Raw genomic sequence first — 25,844 nt, forward strand, 5'->3', positions numbered from 1 at the left:
TCTTCTACCAACTTTTTTTCTGCCAATTTTTTGATTGGGTTGTTTATGATATTGAGTTGTATGAGCTGTTTGTATATTTTGGAAATTAAGCCCCTGTCAGTCACATCATTTGCAAATATTTTCTCCCAGTCCATAAGCTTTGCTTTGTTTATGGTTTCCTTCTCTGTGAAAAGCCTTTAGATTTAACTAGGTTCCATCTGTTTTATTTTTGCTTTTATTTCTTTTGCCTTGGGAGACTGATCTAAGAAAATACTGCTATGATTTATGTCCGAGAATGTTTTGCCTATGTTTTCTTCTAGGAGTTTTATGGTGTCATGTCTTATACTTAAGTCTTTAAACCATTTTGAGTTTATTTTTGTATATGCTGTGAAGGAGTATTCTAATTTCATTTACTTACATGTAACTGTCCAGCTTTCCCAACACCACTTGTTGAAGAGACTGTCTTTTCTCCATTGTATGTTCTTGTCTCCTTTGTCACAGATTAATTAACCATATAGGTGTGTGGGTTTATTTCTGGGCTCTCTATTCTGTTCCATTGATATATATGTTTTTGTGCCAATACCATGCTGTTTTGATTACTATAGCTTTTTAGTACTGTCTGAAGTTTTGGAGGAGGGTTATGACTTCGGCTTTGTTCTCATATATTCTTTTTTTTTAGGTTTTTAATTTTATTTTTTTAATTTAAGTATAGTTGATTTACAATGTTGTGCCAATCTCTGCTGTACAGCAAAGTGACTCAGTTATATACATATAGACAATAATTTTTATATTCTTTTCCATTATCGTTTATCACAGGATATTGAATATAGTTCCCTGTGCTATCCAGTAGGACCTTGTTGTTTATCCATCCTATATATAATAGTTTATATCTGCTAATTCCAAACTCCCAGTCCTCCCCCACCATCCTCCCCCTTGGCAACCACAGGTCTGTTCTCCATGTCTGTGAGTCTGTTTCTGCTTTGTAGATAGGTTCATTTGTGCCATATTTTAGATTTCACATATAAGTGATATCATATGGTATTTGTCTTTCTTTCTGACTTACTTCACTTGTTCTTAAACATTCTTATAAGAAAATACCTACAACATATGACCTAACAATCCACCTAAAAATGCTATAAAAAGGAGAGCAAACTAAATTCAAAGTAGAAGGAATTCATAAAAAGGAAAAATCACTGAAATAGAAAATAATAAATAAAATTAAATGCCAAAAGTAGGTTCTTTGAGAAGAAAAACAAAATTGACAAACCTCAAGTTAGACTAATTGATAAAGAAAAGAGAACACAAATGATCAATATCACAGATAAGAAAGGGTTATCACCACATACCCTATAGACATTAAATAGAAAATAGGAGAATACTATGAACAACTTTAAGCCAACATTGACAACTTGGATGAATTGGATATACTGTAAGTTTTTTTTTCATTTCCCTTTGGTGGAAAACTAGGAGTGAAACTTCTGGGAGGAAGGGAGAGACTGCTGCTATGCAATGTGGAAGAAGTGAATGAGGATTTTCCAGTGATGGAAATGACTTGTGTCTTTTAAAAGAACTAATGGCTAATACTCAATTCCAAGTTGTTCTCTGGACTGTGCTGCCAAATAAAGAAATTGAGGGAGGCTATTAGGAAGTAAGTCCAAAAGATGAGAAGATGACAAATAAGAAATAAAATACAAGAAAATCAGAGAAACAATCAGAGAGTCAAGCAGGCTAATGTTACTAATATAATACATTGCTAATATAATACATTCAGGAAGAGAACACAGAGAAAATGGAGATGAGAAACATTATCCAAGAAATATCTACAAATTTCCACATCGGAGGAACCTAAGTCTTGAGATTGAAGAAGTTCAGGAGAAAAATATGAGTTAAAAAAAAAAAAAGACTACATAAAGAGGGACATTAGGAAATTTCAAAAAAACACACAATCCAAAATACTTCCAGAGCAACAACGGTAAAACAAAACAAAACAAAAAGCAGAAATAAAAGACAAGGCCATTTATTAAGGGCCTTGGGGAACTGGGAATCAGAATGGCACTGGACTTCACAGAATTAAAAGCCAATTAATATAAACTGCTAGAAAATAAAGCAAAATGCCTTAAAATTTCAGAATGAAAATAATTTTCAACCTGGAATTTTTAAAAATCAAATTCTATATTTAATAAATACAAGAAACCCAGCTTGCTCTTGTGAGTTCCAAAAGCACTGGCTCCTGAGGCTGAAGATTCACTAACTGCCTCAGGAAGGTTTCACTCAGCAGGTTTTGACAGCACTACCAAGCATAGTTCTATTAATTCTCATTTTCCTCCTCTTCTTACTCTTCATCCTCCTCCATAGCTTTATTGAGGTATAATTTACATACTATAAAATTCACTCATGTTGAGTGTACGACTGAATGATTTTTAGTATATTAAGAGAGTTGGCTGCGCCATCTTCCGGCCCCCGAGTCCGCCAGTACTGAGGAGGAAGCGCGTCCGGGGCTGCGGAGGCGCGGCCGCGGGGGCGCCTGGACCCGAGGAGGCGGCAGGTGAGGGCCTCCGGAGCTTACCAGGCCCTCCAGAGTCCGCGCGGGACTGGGCGCGGCGGCTGGGCGGGTCGCGGGCCTGGGAAGAACCAGAACGTCTTGCTTCGGCGTCAGTCTGCGGCTTTCCCGGCTCTGGACTACACTTCCCATCGGCCCCAGCGGCGCGCCCTGCTAGCGCCCCCTTTCGACGTCAGGGCTCATAGCCAGGGTCCATGGACCCCTTAGCTCTGCCGCTTCAGGACGCTGCCCTTCCCCAAGAGAGAAACCAGGAGGAGGACCCATCAGTCCAGGAAATTCTAACAGTCATGTCCCTAGGGTCAAACTTGTTCAGGGATGTGGCCGTAGTCTTCTCTCAAGAAGAATGGGAACAGCTGGCGCCCGCTCAGAGGGATCTGTACAGAGACGTGATGCTGGAGACCTACAGTAACCTGGTCGCACTGGGTCTTGCCATTTCCAAACCTGATGTGATCTCCTTCCTGGAGCAAGACAAAGAGCCCTGGATGGTGGAGAAAGTAGCAACAGGAGGCCTGTGCCCAGGTTTTCTCTTTTGCCTGATGAGGATGCTGATTATGTGGTACGCCTGGAACAGTGTTAAGAGGGCTTTTACATACTGATCTTGTTCTTGACCTTAATAGGAAGGAATATTTTTAGTGTCTTTCATTAAATATAATATCAGCCATAGGAATGTGATAGGGATGTTTTCTTAGGTTAAAGAAGCATCTACCTTTTCATATTTTATTAAGTTTTTTTCTTTCAGTTTACAAAATCTTCATTATATGAATAGGTTTCCTAATACTGAACTGCTGATACTGAATATGGAATCGCCAGTTGTGGTCATTCATAGTTTTTATGGAAAATGCTTTTTAATTTTTTTTAAGTTATGGTAAAGTATACATAACAAAGTTCACCTTATTAAAGTGTATAGTACATTGGCATTTAGTACATTCACCATATCTAGTTTTGAAGTATTTTTATCACTGTGATATTTGTGATTTATAGTAAGAAATTATATTTGGTCTTCATCCCTGTTTTTTGGCACACAGCTCTTAAAGGCCTTGGTATCTCTAAAGTCGTGAGTGTCTTCTTATATGCTAATTAGATGACTGGTGGCTGGGGTCTCCTGGATAGCTTCAGAATGGGGGCTAGTTGAGAGGGGAAACAATTATGTGATTAAAGGATTGGAACTCTTAGCTCCACCCCCAACTTCTGGGGAAGGGGGTGCTGGAGGTTGAGTTAATCACTGACAGCCAATGATTTGATCAGTCATGCCTTCATAATGAGGTTTCCATAAACGTTTCTAAAGTATGGGGTTCGGAGAGCTTGTTTCCAGGTTGGGGAACACATGGAGGTGCTGGGAAGGTGGTGTGCCCAGAGGTGGTACAGAAGCTCTGCATCCTTCCCCCACATCTTGCCCTGTGCATCTCTTCCATCTGGCTGGTCCTAATTTACATCCTTTTTAATAAACTGATAATATAATAAGTAAACTGTTTTTCTAAATTCTGTGAGCCATTCTAGCAAATGATTAAACCCATGGAGGGGGTTGTGGGAACCTCCAGTTTATGCGGAGGGGGGCTGGTATATGGGCAGTCTTGTGAGACTGAGACCTTAATTTGTGAGATCTGCAGAAAGGCAATGTCAGAATTGAATTTGTAGGTTGCCCAATCAGTAGCTACCAGAGAGATGGAGAGCTGCTCGGTGTAAGTGAAAAACCCACACACATTTGGTGACCAGAAGTGTCAGCAGTGAAGTACAGAGACTAGAATGGTGTTTTTCCTAGACATACCCCAGAAGGAAACCCCATACCCATTAAACAGTATTCCTTAGTACCCCGTGCTTGGCAACCACTAATCCGCTTTCTGTCTCTATGGATTTGCTTGTTGTGGATATTTCACATAAATGAAATCATACAATAAAAAAAAAAAAAAAGAGAGAGTTGTACAACCATTGCCACCATCTACTTTTGTTTTTTGATTCTAGGCAGTGAAGGAAATCTCTGCCAAATCATTAGCTGACCATGAAGATAGCACATAAGAGACTTGAGTGGCCACACATGACAAATATAGAACTTTTATATCAACTATCATCAGATACCTCCTTCTCATTTGTTGTCACTCTCCATGCTCAATCCAATCTAAGCAATCATCACTCTATGTTTCTACAGATTTGCCTTTTCTAGACATTTTATATCAGTGGAATCATATGATATCAGATCTTTTGTGTCTGGCTTCTTCACTTAACTATCAATCAAGTGTGTAAGTAAATACACAAATTCAAAGAATCCACCAACCCAGTGCCCTTTACTATGAAGCTCCTAGAGAATGTACTTGAGCAAAATGAAGAAAGAAGCAAGCAAAGGAATCAAGAAGAGAGTGATATCAGTGAAAACTGCCAAGTAGGGAATTCTAAAAGTCCATCCCTCCAGAAGAGCAACAAATAAAGTGTCAAAAACTTCCAGAATTAACTTTTTCCTAAATTCTGGAATTTAATCAAAAGCTTGCAAAAAAACAGGGGAATGTTAGTGAAGAAAAAAAAAAAAAGCTAAATTTGGTAAAGAGTTTTGTGGCATTATGTTCCCCCAATCCAGCTTAGCTTTGGCCTTGAAAACAACAGGCCTCATTCCTGATTCAGGTTCCCAGTACTGGAGAGAGCAATACAGACCACAATCTCTAAGGATTGTGGTGGGTGTTTTTTTGACCTGTCTGGTGGCTCCCTGTAGAATCATCTCAAAGGACTAGCCTATATTTCACCTAAGAACTCTCCCAGGTCTGAGGCTACTATCTGAATCTATTTGTCAAAACATTTATAGGGAACTGTATCAGCCACTTCCACCTAGGGCAAGGGATAACAACTGGGGCAATAAGCAAAACAAAAAGGTTGAGAAGAAAGGCTAGGGAAAGAGATGTGTTGGGCAATAAGAGCACTGAAAGACTCTCAGATGTTCCAAGGAATTTAGAAGGCTACATGCATGCTAAAGGCTAGGCTAACACTCACAGAAAGGCTTAAGGAGTTCCTAAGCTCTCATCCCTGACTGATCTTCAGGTTCCTCACAAGCAAGAAGTGAAGGCAAAGGCAGAGCTGTAAACTGCCTGACTGAGTACTGAAAGTACACCCCAACACACACAAAGAGGTCATATGCAAAGACTGGGAGAGGGCTTTTTTTTCTTTTTTTGGTTCTAGGTATTAAAGGAAATCTGTGCCAAATCATTAGCTGACCATGAAGATATCACAAAAGACACTTGAGTGGCCACACATGACAAATAAAGACTTCATAATATTAGTTCAGAGAAGTCATTAAACAAAACAACAACAACAACTACAAAAAGCAGCAACAACAGACCCTGGGAAGGGGGGAAAATCTGATTTCCACAGTTGGCACATTATAATACTCAAAATATCCAGTTTTCAACAATAACAAAAAAATACAAGGCATGGAAAGAATTAAGTATGGCCCATACACAGACAAAAGAGAAATCTGAGGAAGCAGAGATATTGGACTTACTAGAGGAAGACTTCAAATAAACTAATTTAAATATGCCCAAAGAGCTAAAGGAAAGCATTGGAAAAGTGTCTGGCCAAAATATCAATATTATAAAAATATCAATAAAATGGAAATTGTAAAGGAATCAAACAGAAATTCTGGAGAAGAAAAGTACAATAACTGAAGTGAAGAATTCACCAGAAAGTTTCAACAGAGAGTAGATATGAACAGGCAGAAGAAAGAATCAGCAAATTTAAAGATAAGTCAATGACATTATCCAATCTGATGAGCTGAAAGAGAAAAGAATGAAGAAAAATGAACAGAGCCAAAGGTACCTGTGGGACTACACCAAGAATACAAATGCATAATGGAAGATCCAGAAGGATAGGGGAGAGAGAAAGGGCAGAAAGAATATTTGAAGAAATAATAGCAGAAAATTTCCCAAATTTGATGAAATACACACATTTACACATCCAAGAAGCTCAACAAACTACAAACAGAATACACTCAAAGAGATTCACACTGAGATGCATTATAAGCAAACTGTTAAAAGACTAAGGGAAAATCTTGAAGTCAGAGAGAGCAGTAATTTGTCACTTATAAGGGATTCTCCACTGGATAAAAAGCTGATTTATCTTCAGAAATCATGGAAGCCAGAAGACAGTGGGATGACAAAGTTACTAAAAGCAAAAAACATATCAACCAAGAAATATCTGGCAATAACCTTCAAAATTTAAAAGAAATTGAGACATTCATAGATACATAAAACTGAGCGTTTTCATTGCTTGTAAACCTGCCTTATAACAAATGCTGAAGGAAATCCTTAGGCTGAAATAAAATGACAGTACACAGTAATCAGAATCCACATGAAGAAATAAAGAACACTAGTAAACATAACTATACAGGTAAAAACAAATGTCAGTATCGATGAATTTTTGGATATAAGTCTGCTTTTTTCCTGTATGATTTAAAAATACATAAAAATGGTTAATTATAAATCTAGGTTGATAGATTACACACTGTATAAAGAAAATATGTATATATATGTATAAAGACAACAACATAAAGGTGGGATGTAGCTATATATGAGTGAATTTTTATATAATATTGAAACCAAATTGATATTAATTCAAACTAGATTGTTGTAAATTCAGTCATTCCCCAGTGTAACCACTAGGAAAATAACTAAAATATATATGACAAGGAAAATAAAAAGGAAATAAAAATGATACACTAGGAAGAATCTATTAAACACAAAATGATGCATTAATGGAAGAACAGAAGAACAAAAAAGATAAAAGACTTATAGAAGACAAATAGCAAAATGGGTGGAGTTTGTCCTTCCTTATCAGTTATTACATTAAAAGTCACAAACAAAAAGCAGAGATTGGCAGAATGGATTAAAAATATGATCCAATTATATGTTGTTTAAAGATACTCACTTTAGATCCAATCACAAAATAAGCTGAAAGTGAAAGAATGAAAAAGATATTTGATGCAGACAATAACCAAAAGAAAGCTGGAGTGGGTATACTAACATTAGATAAAAATTAACTTTAAGATAAAAATTGTTAAAAAGGGAAAAAAAAGAGGATATTTTATAAAGATAAAGGGGTGAATTCATTAAAAATATAACAGTTATAAACATATATGTATCTAACAGCAGAAGGAAAAACTGACAGAACTGAAAGAAGAAACTGGCAGTTTAACAATAACAATTGGAGTCTTCAAAACTCCACTATCAGTAATGAATGAAAAACCAGACAGAAGATCAAAAAGGAAAGAGAAGACATGAGCAACACTATAAGTCAAACAGACCAAACAGACATATACAGAACACTCCAGTTGACAACAGCAGAATATACATTCTTCTGAAGTACACATAAAACATTTGCCAGGACAAACTATATATTAATCCATAGAAGTCTCAATAAATTATAAAACACTTAATATCATACAAAGTATCTTCTCTGACCACAATGGAATGAAATTACAAATCAATAACAGAAGTAAAACTGGAAAATTGACAAATATGTGTAAATTAAAAATATATTCTTAAACACCAATGGGTCAAAGAAAAAATAACAGAGGACTGAGAAAACACTTTGAGACATGAAAACAAGGTGACAACATACCAAAACATGTGATGCAGCAAAAGCAGCACTCAGAGTAAAATGTATAGCTATAAATGCCTATAATAAAAAAATGGCTCAAATCAATACCTAACATTAAACATTAAAGAACTATTAAAATAAGCAAACTAAATCAAAAGCTAGCAGAATGAAAGAAATAATAAAGATTAGAGTGGAGATAAATGAAATAGAGAATAATAGAGAAAATCAACAAAAAAAATTGGTTATTTGAAAAGTTCAAAATTGACAAAGACTAAGAAAAAAAGACTCAAATTACTAAAATCATGAATGACAATGATTTTGTATCCTGTAACTTTGCTGAATTCATTAGGTCTAAATTTTTTATGTGGATTCTTTAGGATTTCTACACATAAGATTCCGTCATGTGTGACCGGGGAGAATACATTGTTCTTTCCTATGTGAATGTCTTTTCTTTTTCTTGACCATTGCTCTAGCGAGAGCTTCCGTAATGTTAAATGAAAGTGGTGAGAGTGGGCATCCTTGACTTGTTCTTCACCTTAGGGGTAAAAGCTTTCAGTCCTTCACCATTGAGTACAATGTTAGCTGTAGGTTTTCCATATATAACTTTTATCATGTTGAGGAAATTCCCTTCTATTCCTTGATTCTGAGTTTTTATCAAGAGAGGGTATTGGGTTTTGCCAAATGCTTTTTCTGCATCAAAGGCAATCTACAGGTTCAATGCCTCTTAATGTGGTGTATTATACTGATTGATTTTCAAATGTTGAACCACCCTTGTATTCTTGGGATTAATCCTACTTGGCCATAGTGTAAGGCCCACCTTTTTACTGCGCTGCTAAATATGGTTTTCAAGGATTTTACTGAGGATTTTTGCACCTATACTTTAAGGGATATTGGTCTGTAGTTTTATTTTCATGTGATATCTCTGTCTGACTTTTATATCAGAGTAATATTGGCCTCATAGAAATAGACAATGGAAGAAAGAAAGTGTTTTCAATAAGTGGTGCTGGGAAAACTGGATAGCTACATGTAAATGAATGAAACTAGAACATTCTCTAACACCATATACAAAAGTAAACTCAAGATGGTTTAAAGACCTAAATGTAAGACTGGAAAACATAAGACTCCTAGAGGAAAACATAGGTGAAACACTCTGACAAATCGTAGTAATATTTTTTTGAATCTGTCTCCTAAAGCAAAGGAAATAAAAGTAAAAATAAACAAATGGGCCCTATTAAACTTAAAAGCTTCTGCACAGCAAAGGAAACCAGTGACAAAACAAAAAGATAACCTACTGATGGGAGAAAATATCTGCAAATGATATGACCAATAAGGGGTTAATATCCAAAATATATAAACAGCTTGTACAACTCAACATCAAAAAACAAACAAACAACCCAATTAAAAAATGGGAAGAACACCTGAACAGACATTTAACCAAAGAAGACATACAGATGGCCAACTGGTACGTGAAAAGATGCTCTTCATTATTAATCATCAGAGAAATGCAAATTAAAATCACAATGAGATAGCACCTCACACTTGTCAGAATGGCTATCATGAAAAAGAACACAAATAACAAATGTTGGTGAGGATGTGAAGAAAAGGAAACCCTGGTACAGTTTTGGTGAGAATATAAATTAGTGCAGCCACTGTGGAAAACAGAATGGAGATTTTTCAAAAAACTAAAAACAGAACTACCATATGACCCAGCAATTCTTTTCCTAGGTATTTATCTGAAAAAAAATGAAAACATACATGCATTCCAATGTTCACAGCAGCATTACTTACAATTGCCAAGATATGGAAGCAACCCAAGTGTCCATCAACAAATGAATGGAATTAGAAAATGTGGTGTATATATATATATATATACACACACACACACACACACACACACACACACACTATAGAATATCACTCAGCCATAAAAAGAATGAAAGTTTGCCATTTGTAACAACATAGATGGACTTGAAGGGCATTATGCTAAGTGAAATAAGTCAGACAGAGAAAGACAAATACTGTATGATATCACTTATATGTGGAATCTAAAAAATAAAAGTAACTGTTAAATATAACAAAAAAGAAATAGACTCACAAATATAGACAACAAACTAGTGGTTACCAGCAGGGACAGGGAAGTGGGAGGGACAATATGGGGGTAGGGGATTAAGAGGTACAAACTACTGCGTATAAAATAAATAAGCTACGGGGATATATAGTATAACACAGGAAACATAGCCAATATTTTATAATAACTATAAATGAAATATAACCTTTGAAATTGATTCAGTATGCTGTACACCTGAACTTATATAATATTGTAAATCAACTATACCTCAATTTAAAAAAGTAAATTCTGGCTTATAACTCACAGTATATACAAAAAATTAACCCCAAATGGACCAAAGACCTAAATGTAAGCACTAAAACTATAAAACTCATAGGGAAAAATCTTTATGACCTGAGGTTAGGCAATGATTTCTTAGATACGACATCAAAGGTATGGGCAACAGAAGAAGAAACAGATAAATTGGACTTCATCAAATTTTTAAAAATTTGTACACATAAGTACACTATCAAGAGAATGAAAAGACAAAGGAGAAAATCCTTGCAAATTACATGTCTGATAAGAGTCTAGTATCTAGTATTATATACCTGATAAGGGTCTATTATATACATATCTAATATCTAATAAATACATGTGTATATTTATCACACACACACACACACACACACTATGTGTGTGTGTGTGTGTGTGTGTGTGGAGACAGAAAGAGAAGGGGAGGAAGGCAGAAGGGAAGTAAGTGGGAGAGAAAGGCAAGAATAGATGACAGTCTAGTATCCAGAACTCTTAAAACTCAACAAAAAGAAAACAACCCAATTAAAATATGGTCAAAGGACATGAATAGACCTTTCTCCAAAGAAGGGATACAAATGGCCAACAATACATGAAAAGACACTCAAAATCATTAGTCATTAGAGAAATAAATATCAAATTCACAATGAGATACCACTTCACACCCACTAGACTGGCTGTAATAAAAGATCCTAACAAGGATGTCAAGAAATTAGAACCCTCACACATTGCTACTGGGAATGTAAAGTGGTACAGCCACTGTAGAAAACAAGTTTGGCAGTTTTTCAAAATGTTAAACACAGAACTACCATGTGAGCTGGCAAATCTACTCAGGTATATATCCAAGAGAAATGAAAACAGGTGTTCAAACAAAAAATTGTACACAAATATTCATAGCAACATTATTCATAATAGCCAAAAAGTAAAAACAACCCAAACATCCATCAACTGAGAAATAAATAAACAAAATGTGGCTTATCCATACAATGGAATATTATTCATCCATAAAAAGGAATGAAGTACTGATACATGCTACATATGGATAAACCTTGAAAATCTTATGGTAAGTAAAAGAAGCCACACACAAAAGGTCATGTATTTTATAATTCTATTAAATGAGATGTCCAGAATAAGCAAATCTAGAGGGAATACTGCTTAATGGGTATGAGGTTTCTTTTGGGGTGACAAAAATGTTCTAGAATTACACAGTGGTGATGGGTGCATGATATTGCACATTTATAATGGTTTAAATGCTGAGTTTTACCTCAAGAAAAAAGAAAAAAAGAAAAGAAACCTAAGAATTGCAAAGGGGATGCACCCAGATAATAGTAAAAGTCCATTCCAATCACAGCAATACTGAAGAGTAATTAATCCATACTGGAACAGGATAATGGAGGATTCTAAAAGAAAAGGAAAGTCTCCTTCAGGGGAAAAATACCAACTGATATATTGGACCATAAGGAAAATATAGATAAGTGTGGCAGAGTTGTTGGAGCAATTGATGGGCAAAGTTAACAGTAGTTACATAGAAAAACAAGGTGAACATGAGCTCCAGGAAAAAGGGTGGATTGCATGAAACAGAGACATGCACCTCTCAGTCAAGCAACTGTATTTATATAGTCATATAATGTAAAGAGTAATAATGCTCTAACTGACATTTAAGTAACCATGTGGTGGGGAGGGGGCAGATAGAAGGGTTGAAGAAGTGAGGCGACTGATGTAGAAGACATATGTTCTCATTTTCCAAAAGAGGCCGTCAAAATGTAATAAAAAAATGAGAAATATGGAAACAAATATTTTATTTAGAATATGGAGTTAAATATTAGAAGAAAATGCTAATAGAGTATTTTCATAACCTGTAAATTTTAAATTACACAGATTGGGTGACAAAAATTTGGAAACCAAATTAATAAATAATCTTTATTTTATTAAAAAAGTAGCTGGTGTGGGAGAGACTATTGGTTATTACCAAGAGCAGTTCTTCCTTTCTGCTTCAGTAATAGAACTATCTGGCTGCAAAGCTAAAGATTTCATTTTCAAGTCTGCTTCGTACAGCATGCCTAAGTTCTGGCCAATGAAGCATTAAGTGGAAGTTATATATGCAACTTCTGGGTCATACATTTAAGAACTTTCTTCCTCTTTCCTTCCTTCCTGATGGCTAGAAAGGGGACATGATGGCTGGAGCAGAGAAATTCATCTTGGGCAATAAGATAGAAGCCATGTATTAAAGATGGTAAAGCCATAGGACAGTATAATACTGGGGCTAGTAGCAACTTCACAGAACAGAGTGAGTACACCAGCTCAAAATTTTACATGCTACACAAGATACAGAAATCAACTTCTATCTTGTTTAAGTTACTGTTATTATGGTCTCCCCTTTAGAGCAGTCAAACCTATAGCCTAACTAATATAGACAGAAATCAACCAAAAGAATATAATAAAATTTCTTATGTACATAAGGTTTGCAGCTAAGCAAATATTAACTTTACATGAATGCTAAGACTCTTTTATGAAAGTTGGGAATTATGGTAAAATTTTACCTTTTTTAACTGGAGACTGATGTTGTTCATTAAGACCTTGAGAAAAGGCTTGCATTCCATTCGTCTTACACTATTGAAAGAAGAAGAAAATACACTTTTTATCTAAGGTTTTAAATTTTTATATAACACTTTGTTTTTTAATCCATTTTGAGTTTTTTTTCTGTGTAAGGTGTTAGGGAGTGTTCCAATTTCATTCTTTTACATATAGCTGTCCAGTTTTCCCAGCACCACTTATTGAAGAGACTGTCTTTTCTCCATTGTATAGTTTTACCTCCTTTGTCATAGATTAGGTGACTATAGGTGCATGGGTTTATCTCTGAGGTTTCTATCCTGTTCCATTGATCTATATTTCTGTTTTTGTGCCAGTACCATACTGTTTTGATCACTGTAACCTTGTAGTATAGTCTGAAGTCAGAGCACCTGATTCCTCCAGCTCCGTTTTTCTTCGTCAAGATTGCTTTGGCTGGGATTTCCCTGGTGGCACAGTGGTTTAGAATCTGCGTGCCAATGCGGGAGACATGGGTTCGATCCCTGGTCCAGGAAGATCCCACATGCCACGAAGAAACTAAGCCCGTACACCACACCAACTGGGCCTGCACTCTAGGGCCCTCGTTGCAAAACTACTGAGCCTGAGTGCTGCAACTACTGAGCCTGAGTGCTGCAACTACTGAAGCCTGCATGCCTACAACCTGTGCTCTGCAACCAAGAATAGCCCCCACTCGCTGCAACTAGAGGAAACCCACACACAGCAGCAAAGACACTATGCAGCCAAAAATAAATAAATAATAAAATTTAAAAAAAGAAAAAGATTGCTTTGGCTATCCAGGGTCTTTTGTGTTTCCATACAAATTGTGTATGTTAGTTAACTTGATTGTGGTAATCATATCACAATGTGTATGTATATTAAATCATCAGGTTGCATACCTTTTAAAAAAACCATGTACAACCTAAATATATTCAATTTGTATTTGTCAATAATATCTCAATAAAGTAGAAAAAAGTAAATTTGCTTTGTCATGCCTGCAATATAAACAACTGAAAACACAGATTACTTCAAATCCTTCATAGTATGTAAGAAAGTACACCTACTAAAACTTTATAAAGTGATTATCTTATCTCATTTAATTGTCATAATCTTACAAGGAAATAAGGCAAGTGTTATGATCACCATGTTAACAGGCAAGGGAAATCAAGAAAAAAAGTGTTTAGTAAGTGGAGATAGGCAACCTTCCAGGAAAAGAATTCAGAATAATGATAGTGAAGATGATCCATAACTTCAAAAAAAGACTGGATGCAACAATCAAAAAGATGCAAGAAAAGTTTAACAAACAGCTAGAAGAATTAAAGAACAAACAGAGATAAGTAATACATAACTGAAATGAAAAATACACTAGAAGGAACCAATAGCAGAATAACTAAGGCAGAAGAATGGATAGGTGACCTGGAAAACAGAAGGTGGAAATCACTGCCATGGAAAAGAATAAAGAAAAAAGAATGAAAAGAAATGAAGACAGTCTAAGAGACCTCTGGGACAACATTAAACGCACCAACATTCGCATTATAGGGGTCCCAGAAGGAGAAGAAAGAGAGAAAGGACCTGAGAAAACATCTGAAGAGATTATAGTTGAAAACTTCCCTAACATGGGAAAGGAAACAGCCACCCAAGTCCAGGAGGCGCAGAGTCCTGGGAAGGATAAACCCAAGGAGAAACACACCAAGACACACAGTAATCAAACTGAAAAAAAGTAAAGACAAAGAAAAATTGTTAAAAGCAACAAGGGAAAACCGACAAATAACATACAAGGGAACTCCCATAAGGTTAACAGCTGATTTCTCAGTAGAAACTCTGCAAGCCAGAAGGGAGTGGCATGATATACTTAAAGTGATGAAAGGGAAGAACCTACCACCAAGAATACTTTGCCCAGCAAGGATCTCATTCAGATTCGACAGAGAAACTAAAAGCTTTACAGACAAGCAAAACCTAAGAGAATTCAGCAGCACCAAACCAGCGCTACAACAAATGCTAAAGGAACTTCTCTAAGTGGGAAACATGAGAAGAAATGGACCTAAAAAACAAACCAAAACAACTAACAAAATGGTAATAGGAACATATATATCGATAATTACCTTGAAAGTAAATGGACTACATGCTCCAACCAAAATACACAGACTGGCAGAATGGATACAAAAACAAGACCCATATATATGCTGTCTACGAGAGACCCATTTCAGACCTAGGGACACATACAGACTGAAAGTGAGGGGAGGGAAAAAGATATTCCTTGCAAATAGAAATCAAAAGAAAGCTGGAGTAGCGATACTCATATCAGATCAAATAGACTTTAAAATAAAGAACGTTGCAAGACAAGAAAGGACACTGCATAATGTTCAAGGGGTATGTCCAAGAAGAAGATGCAACAATTATAAATATATATGCACCCAATATAGGAGCACCTCAATACATGGCAAATACTAACAACTATAAAAGAGGAAACCGACAATAACACAATAAAGTGGGGAACTTTAACACCCCACTTACACCAATGGACAGATCATCCACACAGAAAATTAATAAGGAAACACAGGTTTTAAATGACACAACAGACCAGATAGATTTAATTGTTACTTATAGGACATTCCATCTGAAAACAGCAGAATACACTTTCTTCTCATGTGCACATGGAACATTCTCCAGGATGGATAACATCCTGTGTCACAAATCAAGCCTTGGTAAATTGAAGAAAACTGAAATTGTATCAAGCTTTTTCTCTGACCACAGCACTATGAGATTAGAAATCAATTACAGGAAAAAACTGTAAAAAATACAAACACATGGAGACTAAACAATATGCTACTAAATAACCAAGAGTGCACTGAAGACATCAAAGAGGAAATCAAAACATATCTAGAGACAAATGACAATGAAAACACAACGACCCAAAACTATGGGATGCAGCAAAAGCAGTTCTAAGAGGGAAGTTTATAGCAACACAATCCTACTTCAAGAAACAAGAAAAATCCCAAATAAACAATCTAACCTTACACCTAAAGAAACTAGCAAAAGAAGAAAAAACCTAACCCAAAGTTAGAAGAAGGAAAGAAATCATAAAGATCAGAGCATAAATAAATGAAATACAAACAAAGAAAACAATAGCAAAGAACAATAAAACTAAAAGGTAGTGCTTTGAGAAGATAAATGAAATTGATAAACCTTTAGGTAGATTCATCAAGAAAAAGAGGAAGAGGACTCAACTCGATAAAATTAGAAATGAAACAGGAGAAATTATAAAAGACACTGCAGAAATAAAAAGCATCATGAGAGATTATTACAAGCAACTACATGCCAATAAAATGGATAACCTGGAAGAAATGGACAAATTCTTAGAAAGGTATAACCTTCCAAGACTGAATCAGGAAGAAATAGAAAATATGAGCAGACCAAATACAAGTTATGAAATTGAAACAGTGATTAAAAATATTCCAACAAACAAAAGTCCAGGACCAGATGCCTGCACAGTTGAATTCTATCAAACATTTAGAGAAGAGCTAACACCCATCCTTCTCAAACTCTTTCGAAAAATTGCAGAGGAAGGAACACTCCCAAACTCATTCTACAAGGCCACCATCACTCTCATACCAAAACCAGACAAAGATACTACAAAAAAAGAAAACTATAGACCCATATCACTGATGAATTTAGATGCAAAAATCCTCAACAAAATACTAGCAAACAGAATCCAACAACATGTTAAAAGGATCATATACCATGATCAAGTGGGATTTATCCCAGGGATGCAAGAATTCTTCAATATATGCAAATCAATCAATGTGATACACCACATTAACAAACTGAAGGATAAAAACCACATGATCATCTCAATAGATGCAGAAAAAGCTTTTGACAAAATTCAACACCCATTTATGATAAAACTCTCCAGAAGGTGGGCATAGAGGGAACCTACCTCAACATAATAAAGGACATATATGACAAACTCACAGCAAATATCATTCTCAATGGTGAAAAACTGAAAGCATTCCCTCTAAGATCAGGAATAAGACAAGGATGTCCAGTCTTGCCACTACTATTCAACATAGTTTTGGAAGATCTTGCCATTGCAACCAAAGAAGAAAAAGAAATAAAAGACATGCAAATTGGAAAAGAAGAATTAAACCTGCCACTGTTTGCAGATAACATGATACTACACATAGAAAACCCTAAAGATGCCAGCAGAAAATTACTAGAGCTAATCACTGAATTTGGTAAAGCTGCAGGATACAAAATTAACACAGAGAAATCTCTTGCATTCCTATACAGTAACAATGAAAGATCAGAATGAGAAATTAAGGGAACAATCCCATTCACCACTGCAACCAAAAGAATAAAATACTTAGGAATAAACCTACCTAGGGAGGTAAAAGACCTGTACTCAGAAAAGTATAAGACATTGATGAAAGAAATCAAACATGACACAAACAGATGGAGAGATATACCATATTCTTGGATTGGAACAATCAACATTATGAAAATTTCTATACTACACAAAGCAATCTACAGATTCAACGCAATCCCTATCAAATTACCAACTGCATTTTTTACAGAACTAGAATAAAAAAATCCTAAAATCTGTATGGACCCACAAAAGACCCCACATAGCCAAAGCAATCTTGAGGGAAAAAAACAGAGCTGTAGGAATCAGATTGCTTGACTTCAGACTATATTACAAACCTACAGTAATCAAGCAATAGGGTACTGGCACAAAAACAGAAATATAGATCAGTGGAACAAGATAGAAAGCCCAGAGATAAACTATGGTCAACTAACCTATGATAAAGGAGGCAAGGATATATAATGGAGAAAAGACAATCTCTTCAATAAGTGGTGCTGGGAAAACTGGACAACTGCATGTAAAAGAATGAAATTGGAACACTCCCTGACACCATACACAAAAATAAACTCAAAATGTATTAATGACCTAAATGTAAGGCCAAACACTATAAAACTCTTAAAGGAAAACACAGGAAGAACACACTTTGATGTAAATTACAGCAAAATCTTTTTTGACCCATCTCCTACAGTAATGAAAATAAAAACAAAAATAAACAAGTGGGACCTAATGAAACTTAAAAGCTTTTGCACAGCAAAGGAAACTATACACAAGACAAAAAGACAACCCTCAGAATGGGAGAAAATATTTGCAAATGAATCAACAGACAAAGGATTAATATCCATTTTATATATAAACAGTTAATGCAGCTCAACATCAAAAAAAAAAAAAAAAAAAAAACCCACAATCCACAATTGGGCAGAAGACCTAAATAGGCATTCTTCCAAAGAAGACATACACATGGCCAAGAGGCACATGAAAAGATGCTCAACATCACTAATTATTAGAGAAATGCAAACTAAAGCTACTATGAGGTATCACCTCACACCAGTTAGAATGGGCAGCATCAGAAAATCTACAAACAATAAATGCTGGAGAGGGTGTGGAGAAAAGGGAACCCTCTTGCACTGTTGGTGGAATGTAAATTGATACAGCTACTATGGAGAACAGTATGGAGGTTCCTTGAAAAACTAAAAATATAATTACCATATGAGCCAGCAATCCCACTACTGGGCATATACCCAGAGAAAATGGTAGTTCAAAAAGACACATGCTTGCAATGTTCATTGCAGCACTATTTACAATAGCCAGGTCATGGAAGCAAGCTAAATATCCATCAACAGACGAATGGATAAAGAAGATGTAGTACATACATACAATGGAATATTACGCAGCCATAAAAAAGAAAGAAATTGGAATATTTGTAGCGACATGGATGGACCTAGAAATTGTCATACAGAGTGAAGTAAGTCAGAAAGAGAAAAACAAATATAGTATATTGATGCATATATGCAGAATCTAGAAAAATGGTACAGATCAAGTGGTTTGCAAGGCAGAAATAGAGACACAGATGTAGAGAACAAACATATGGACACCAAATGGGGAAAGCAGGGCAGGGGTGGGGGAGGGTTGGGGTGAGATGAACTGGTATATACATTACTGATAAGAAAAAAGTATATAATTGTACACTTTAAATATATGCAGTTTATTGTATGTCAATTATATCTCAATAAAAGTCCTTAAAAAAAAAGGAAATGTGGTAGCTTAATGTATACATAAAAAGATTTTTCTGTATCAGCAGATATGGAACTGCTTTATTCATTGTAATAATTGCCTAGTATTCCATTTATGAATATATTTATGCTTGTCTATGCATAATATATTTCTGGAAGTATCTAGATATAAAAGTGGTACAATGGTTACTTCTGACCAGAGGAAATAGGTGAGTGGGGGATAGAGACTGGAGGGAAACTTTATTAAATGCCATTTTGTATATTATGAATTTTTAAATTTGTGACCATTCTATTTACTGGAAAAATTAAATTAGAAAATTTTAAAATATAAACCTAAATGTGAAAAAATATAGTAAAATATGTGTAGGTAAAATAGTATTTATATAAAATTGTAGAACAGTTAAAACAATTCTATTTGTTATAGCAGAAGTGCTAATACATTCATGAAAACAATAAAATTTAGGGTAATTATCTTGGGAAAATATAGGAAAGAAATGGGATGGTGCAGGGATATATAGATTTTTTTACTTATATCTGTAAGGTTTTTCTTTAAAATTTTCTAAAACAAATAAATCAAAATATTTAGATTTGAAAATGGTGAGCACTGGGTATAATGAGTGTTTTATTCTCCTTAATATAGGCTTGAAATAGATCATAACTTTTTAAAAGTACATAAAGCACTTAGTATAGTACCTGGCACACAACAGCCATCTAACAAATATTGCTTTCCAGTCTGTAATGCTTTATTTTATTATAACTTCTAAGACTTACTCTGCTAACTCCACTTTGTAAGTACTGGGTGTTACATGGATATTCGTTTTGAAAGTTGAAAGGGAATACTGCTCCTGTTAGGAGAGAAAAAAAAATGTTTTTAAGTATTTATTACTTCCATAAATGGCATAACACCACCAAAAACCTTAAGTATCCAGGATATTCTAGGCACTGTTTTGAAATGTTTTCTGATAGTTCTTTTATGCAACACAATGAAATGTCAGTCACCATGTTAGGAGATGGGTTTATAAGCATGAAAAAAGCTCAGAGATAGAAGAGTTCATAGCCTATTTTAAAAAACAAGCTCATAAATAATGAATATAATAAGTTATGTGACAGGTGCAGAGAACATACATGGGGAGAGTAGAGTGGGCTCTGGGGGGTATCAACTAAGGCTTCACAAAAGGAAATAATTCAATCTGGGTCTTGAAGAAAAAGTAGATTTCTTTGGGGACGTGAGTTGCCCAGAGAGTATAGAAGTATGCTGAGAAAGGCTAAAATTAATTTGTGATTTACTTAACTTTTCTGCTTAATAAATGCCTACTCCTATCCAGATCTTAAGAGGATATAATTCAATGAGAGATAAAGGCTACCAGCTCACTCCTACCTATCCCTGAAATAGCCTTTGAGGGAGAGGATCAGTGAAAAACTGAATCTGTACAAATGAGGGAGGGGGGAGTACTGTAAAAAGGCTAGTCACAGAAAGAAGCAACTTCCAATGATTTTATTTCCTTTGCTTGAGGACAAACTCTGAGACTTGGCCCTACACAGCTGCTTCTTCAGTGCACCAGAAGGATATGGTGTCAGCATTGCTAAACTATGGTCCAGAAGATCCCTTAATTTCATTTTGTCTGTCCTAAGTCACAGCCATCTTCAGAGGAAACATTACCAAAGTAGACAATCTTTGTAGGAACCAAAGATGGAAGAACTAATGGAGGACTGAGGAGCTATGTCATTTCTATCTTTTCTGCTTCATCTTTGTATCCAATAAAAGAGCTAAGTTTTCCCTTTTCTAAGTAGCCAGTTATTCAGTTGAACACATGGACTAAACAGAATTTAAATAACTTTCATATTTTATGTATATGTGTAATATATATACACACATATATATAAAATATAAGTATCTAGATCTAGTAACAAAAAGAATAAAAAGGTTAATATTCCAGTTTAGGAATTAAATAGCAAGTATTTCAAGAATTTGTCCAAAAGTTTAGCTTTATAGGCAAAAGAAAATATTTTAATTTTAGAGAATTTAATTTAGATTTCCTGAAAAATTAGATTTTATATTCCAGTTCAAACACAGCCCTAATCTGTAAGTGTTGCTTGGTACTAATTTTTTTCAATTAGGTATATTTTTTACAGGCTGATGCTCTCTCCAGCATGACTGCTCTGCAGTGATCATGATCACAGGACACAATTTGCATTGAGAGTATCATTATGAGCAGAAACCAGTTGTTAACCATGAAAATGAGACACGGGAAAAAAAAATACACGAGCTGCTCTCAGGCAAAAAAAATACATGAGTTCCTCCTGCCTTTGTTGGTCTGGTAGACTATGGACTGGTAGTCTGGTAGTCAACTGGCAGTCAACCTACAGAATGGGAGAAAATATTTGCAAATGATGTGACCGACAGGGGCTTAATTTCCAACGTATACAAACAGCTCATACAACTCAACAACAAAAAAAAACCACCCAACTGAAAAATGGGGAGAAGACCTAAATAGACATTTTTCCAAAGAAGACATACAGATGGCCAAGAGACACATGAAAAGATGCTCAACATCAATAATTATTAAAGAAATGAAAATCGAAATCACAATGAGGTATCACCTCACACATGTCAGAATGACCATCATCAAAAAGCCTACAAGAAATAATTGCTGGACGAGGGTATGGAGAAAAGGGAATGCTCCTACACTGTTGGTGCAAATGTAAATGGGTGCAGCCACTATGAAAAACAGTATGGAGGTTCCTTAAAAAACTAAAAATAGAGTTACCATGTGACCCAGCAATCCCACTCCTAGATATACATCCAGAAAAGACAAAAACTCTAATCGAAAAGATACATGCATCCCAATGTTCAGAGCAGCAGTATTTACAACAGCCAAGACATGGAAACAACACAAATGCCCATCAATAGACAACTAGCCTAAGAAGATGTGATATTTACACAATGGAATATTACTCATCCATAAAAAAAAGATGAAATAGTGCCATTTGCAGCAACATGAATGGACCTAGAAAGTATTATACTTAGTGAAGTAAGTCAGAGAAAGACAAATATTATATGATATCATTTATATGTGGAATCTAAAAAATAATACAAATGAATCTATATACAAAACAGAAACAGACTCATAGACATAGAAAACAAATTTATGGTTACCAAAGGGGAAAGGGAAGAGCAGAGGGATAAATTAGGAGTATGGGATTAACAGATACAAACTACTATATACAAAATAGATAAGCAACAAAGATTTGCTATATAGCACAATTAACTATATTCAATATCTTATAATAACCTACAATGGAAAATAATCTGAAGACATGTATAAACTGAATCACTACTGTATACCTGAAAACTAGCATAATATTGTAAATCAACTATACTTCAATAAAAAAACAAGAATCCTTCTCTTTGGTAATATTTCTAAATTCTTCAAACAGGGGAGATCATTTGTTTTCATTATTTTTTAAATTTCCACCATAAACAACTTATATATTTTATACATATATTATTTATATATTATTTGGCCTTTCAAGTACTAATTAGCCATTAACCAATTAATTTTTTAAAATATGTACCCTAGATTACTCACCAGGGGGAGAAGTCAGATGACGAACAGGTCTTGCTGGTTGAAGCGGTTTACCAATCAATTTTTTGGTTTCCATTATCACAAAGACCTTGAGGTTTCATACTTTAGGAGGAAAAGAGATTTTATCTTCTGAACAAGATAATCAAGTTGCTTTAACATATATACAAATAACCACAACATTCATTTGAAGAGAACTATTTTATAAATTAAGGTGGAAAACACAAAGCGAGCATTTAAAATAACATGCCACAACCACAGACCCCTTTACAGCATCTGTCACAACTGAATATTCCCTCTTTAAAACATTTTCCTCCCTTAACTTCCCTGACTCTTTTCTTTAGGTTTTGTTTTCTATTTCTTGATTGCCTCTTCTAACTTCCTTAGCTGATTTCTATTTTTCTCCAATTAAATTTAGAGATGAATCCAAATTTGGCTTTGGTCCTTTTAGCTAATCTCATCTATTCTCATGACTGCAACTACCTACCTACAGGATAAATATGCCCTAATTTACACATCCAGCATCTACTACTCTTTTAAATTCCATTTCTATCTTTCTAATTGCAAAAAAATATTTGCATTTATATCTTACTATAGGTACCTCAAACTCAACATATCCAAAATCAAATTCATTACTTTGACTCCAAACACGTCCCTCCTCCTGTATTCCTTAAAGCCATCACCAACTCCTTTATACCTCCATTAAATACACCTTAAATTTTTCTAAATTAGAGCCTCCACACCATAATCAGTCTCTAACTCCTATCCATTCTACTTCCAAAATATCTCTCAAATCTATTTTCTTTACTCCCACCACTACTCTTTTAGTCCCACAGTAGTTCTTAATTCATCTTCCTGAACACCTAGTCTGATTTAAGTGCTCCCTCTCCCTATGTATCTATGTACCTGGGAAACAGTGAATATACTCACATCATGGCACTTCAAGAACAATGTACTATACTATACTATATACTATAATGGCTGACTTGCCTTCCATACTAAGCAAAAGTGAGGAACAGATTCTTCTAAAAGTGAGGAATAATATTTTCATTCCTCCTGTGTCCCCTGCAACTAACCCAGTACTTTGACTGGATCCGAAGTAGGTGCAAAACAAGCAGTTGCTGAACAAATGGGTGAATACAGCCTTTTTTCTCTCCCAACTATGATCCCTTCATACACATACCTGCTTAAAAAACTTCAGTTCCCCATCACCTCCTGTATTATTATTAATAGAAACAAGAGCCAACATCCACATGTCATGTCAGTAAACCATTTACCTTTGTCATATTATTTAATATTCAGAACAACTTTATAAATTAGGCACTATTAGCAGTTAGAGCTCAGATCTTGGGTCAGCCTACCTGGGTTCATATCATAGCTATATCACCTAGTTATATAATTATGGAAAACAATAACCCCTACCTCCTAGGTTTGATGTGAAGACAAAATTAGAAAATGTGGGATTTTCCTGGTGGTGCAGTGCTTATGCAGGGAACATGGGTTCAATCCCTGGTCCAGAAAGATCCCATATGCTGCAAGCAACTAAGCCTCAACTTAGTGCCACAACTACTGAGCCTGTGTTCTGCAGCCTGCAAGCCACAACTACTGAGCCCACGTGCCACAACTACTGAAGCCCACACGCCTAGAGCCATTCTCCACAACAAGAGAAGCCACCACAATAAGCCCGCACACCGCAAGGAAGAGTAGCCCCCGCTCGCCACAACTAGAGAAAGCTTGCGCACAGCAATGAAGACCTAATGCAGCCAATTAATTAATTAGTTAGTTAACTAATTAATTTTAAAAAAAGAAAATCTGTATACAGCATGAGCACTATGCTTGGTACATAGTAAGAGTTCAATAAATGTTAGTTTTATAATTTTTTTATCCTCATTTTACAGATAAGGCCCAGAGAAATTAGGTAACTTGCCCAAGTCATGAGTTTAGAAAGTGATGGGTATGCTCATCCCCATGCTTCTGGCCAACACTCTACCATCAAGCTAGTCCCATACTCTCTTTCCACCCCCACACAGGCAGAACTGTCCAGGTTTTCTTAAGCACTCCTCTTATGTGCTCACAAAGCACCCCGCATCCTCTTCCAGTGTGGTATTTATTGCATCAGTCGCAATTACCTACTATCTGACTATAAAATTATAGCTTTATCACTCAGGTATATTTCTTATGGCTAGCACACTATCTAATACAGTACATGTTCAATACATTGTTGAATTCATAAATGTTTCACCATATATCTATATATTCAGGTGCTCTGTCTGGAGTTCCCTCACTCTCCCTGCTGCTCTTTTCCCAAATTGCTATTCCTCCTTCAAAATAGAGGTCAAGTTCTTTCTACTTCCTTGGAAAGTATCCTCATGTCTCAATACTAACATTAAATAAAATAGTTCACATGAAGTTCTCTAGTTCCTAACAAATAGTTGATAGTAAAATAACAATAATGGTAACAACAGTAATGATTTTTCTTTCTTCCTCCAGTGGCCCATATTGTACTGATATTTTGCCTATTAATTTTTCTAAAATATATCATACAAAAAAATCTATTATATGCCTAATTGGTTCGACTGCGAGTTAGCTGAGGCCAAAAAAAACTAGACTTTATCTTTGTATCTCAGTAGCTACAACACAATTAGTTTTACTAAATAAATCTATAAATTTAAATACCTCCTATTTAATGAAAATCTTCTGATGCCTGAATAGATCAAAAGCTTCCCAAATGTTTAAGCCTATCAAGACAAAGGCAAAAGTAAAACTCCACCTGATTTTGCACCTGCTCATCCAAAAACTGATTGTAACCCTATGATCCTGAGCAGAGGCTGGTCTAAGTGACTGTTTCCCCAAGTATAAAATAAGAGTTAATCACTTTCTTTATGCTCCAAAGAAATCTCTCAAAGTTAGCAATGATAACTAAGCACAAAATAGTTACTTTTTCTTGAAGGTAAGCAAGCCAGTACTCTAAGTTAACATCCATCTAGGTTTGTAATGTGTATACTAATTGGTATTTTAGCATGGTGATCAAACAATCTCTAAACAAAACTAACGCTGTATGTATTTGCTGGCATTACAACTTTGATATAATAGGTAACAAAAAAAAGCTATAAGCATGTGTAGCAAAAAAAAA

At 35.3% G+C, this 25,844-nt stretch overlaps 1 protein-coding gene across 1 annotated transcript in view; it reads right to left on the reverse strand.

Moving 5' to 3' along the window:
• Window positions 1-25,844, reverse strand: part of C5H8orf88 (chromosome 5 C8orf88 homolog) — a 40,356-nt gene that overhangs the window by 11,198 nt on the left and 3,314 nt on the right. The window contains exons 2-4 of the mRNA XM_057737180.1: window positions 22,718-22,816; window positions 19,899-19,972; window positions 13,010-13,079 (exon numbers count right to left, since the gene is read on the reverse strand). Of these exons, the coding sequence (XP_057593163.1) occupies window positions 13,010-13,079; window positions 19,899-19,972; window positions 22,718-22,790 (217 nt within the window). The 5' untranslated portion in view covers window positions 22,791-22,816. The remainder of the gene's footprint in view (window positions 1-13,009; window positions 13,080-19,898; window positions 19,973-22,717; window positions 22,817-25,844) is intronic.

Source organism: Hippopotamus amphibius, chromosome 5 (assembly GCF_030028045.1).
Source record: "Hippopotamus amphibius kiboko isolate mHipAmp2 chromosome 5, mHipAmp2.hap2, whole genome shotgun sequence".
NCBI classification, from domain to species: domain Eukaryota; kingdom Metazoa; phylum Chordata; class Mammalia; order Artiodactyla; family Hippopotamidae; genus Hippopotamus; species Hippopotamus amphibius.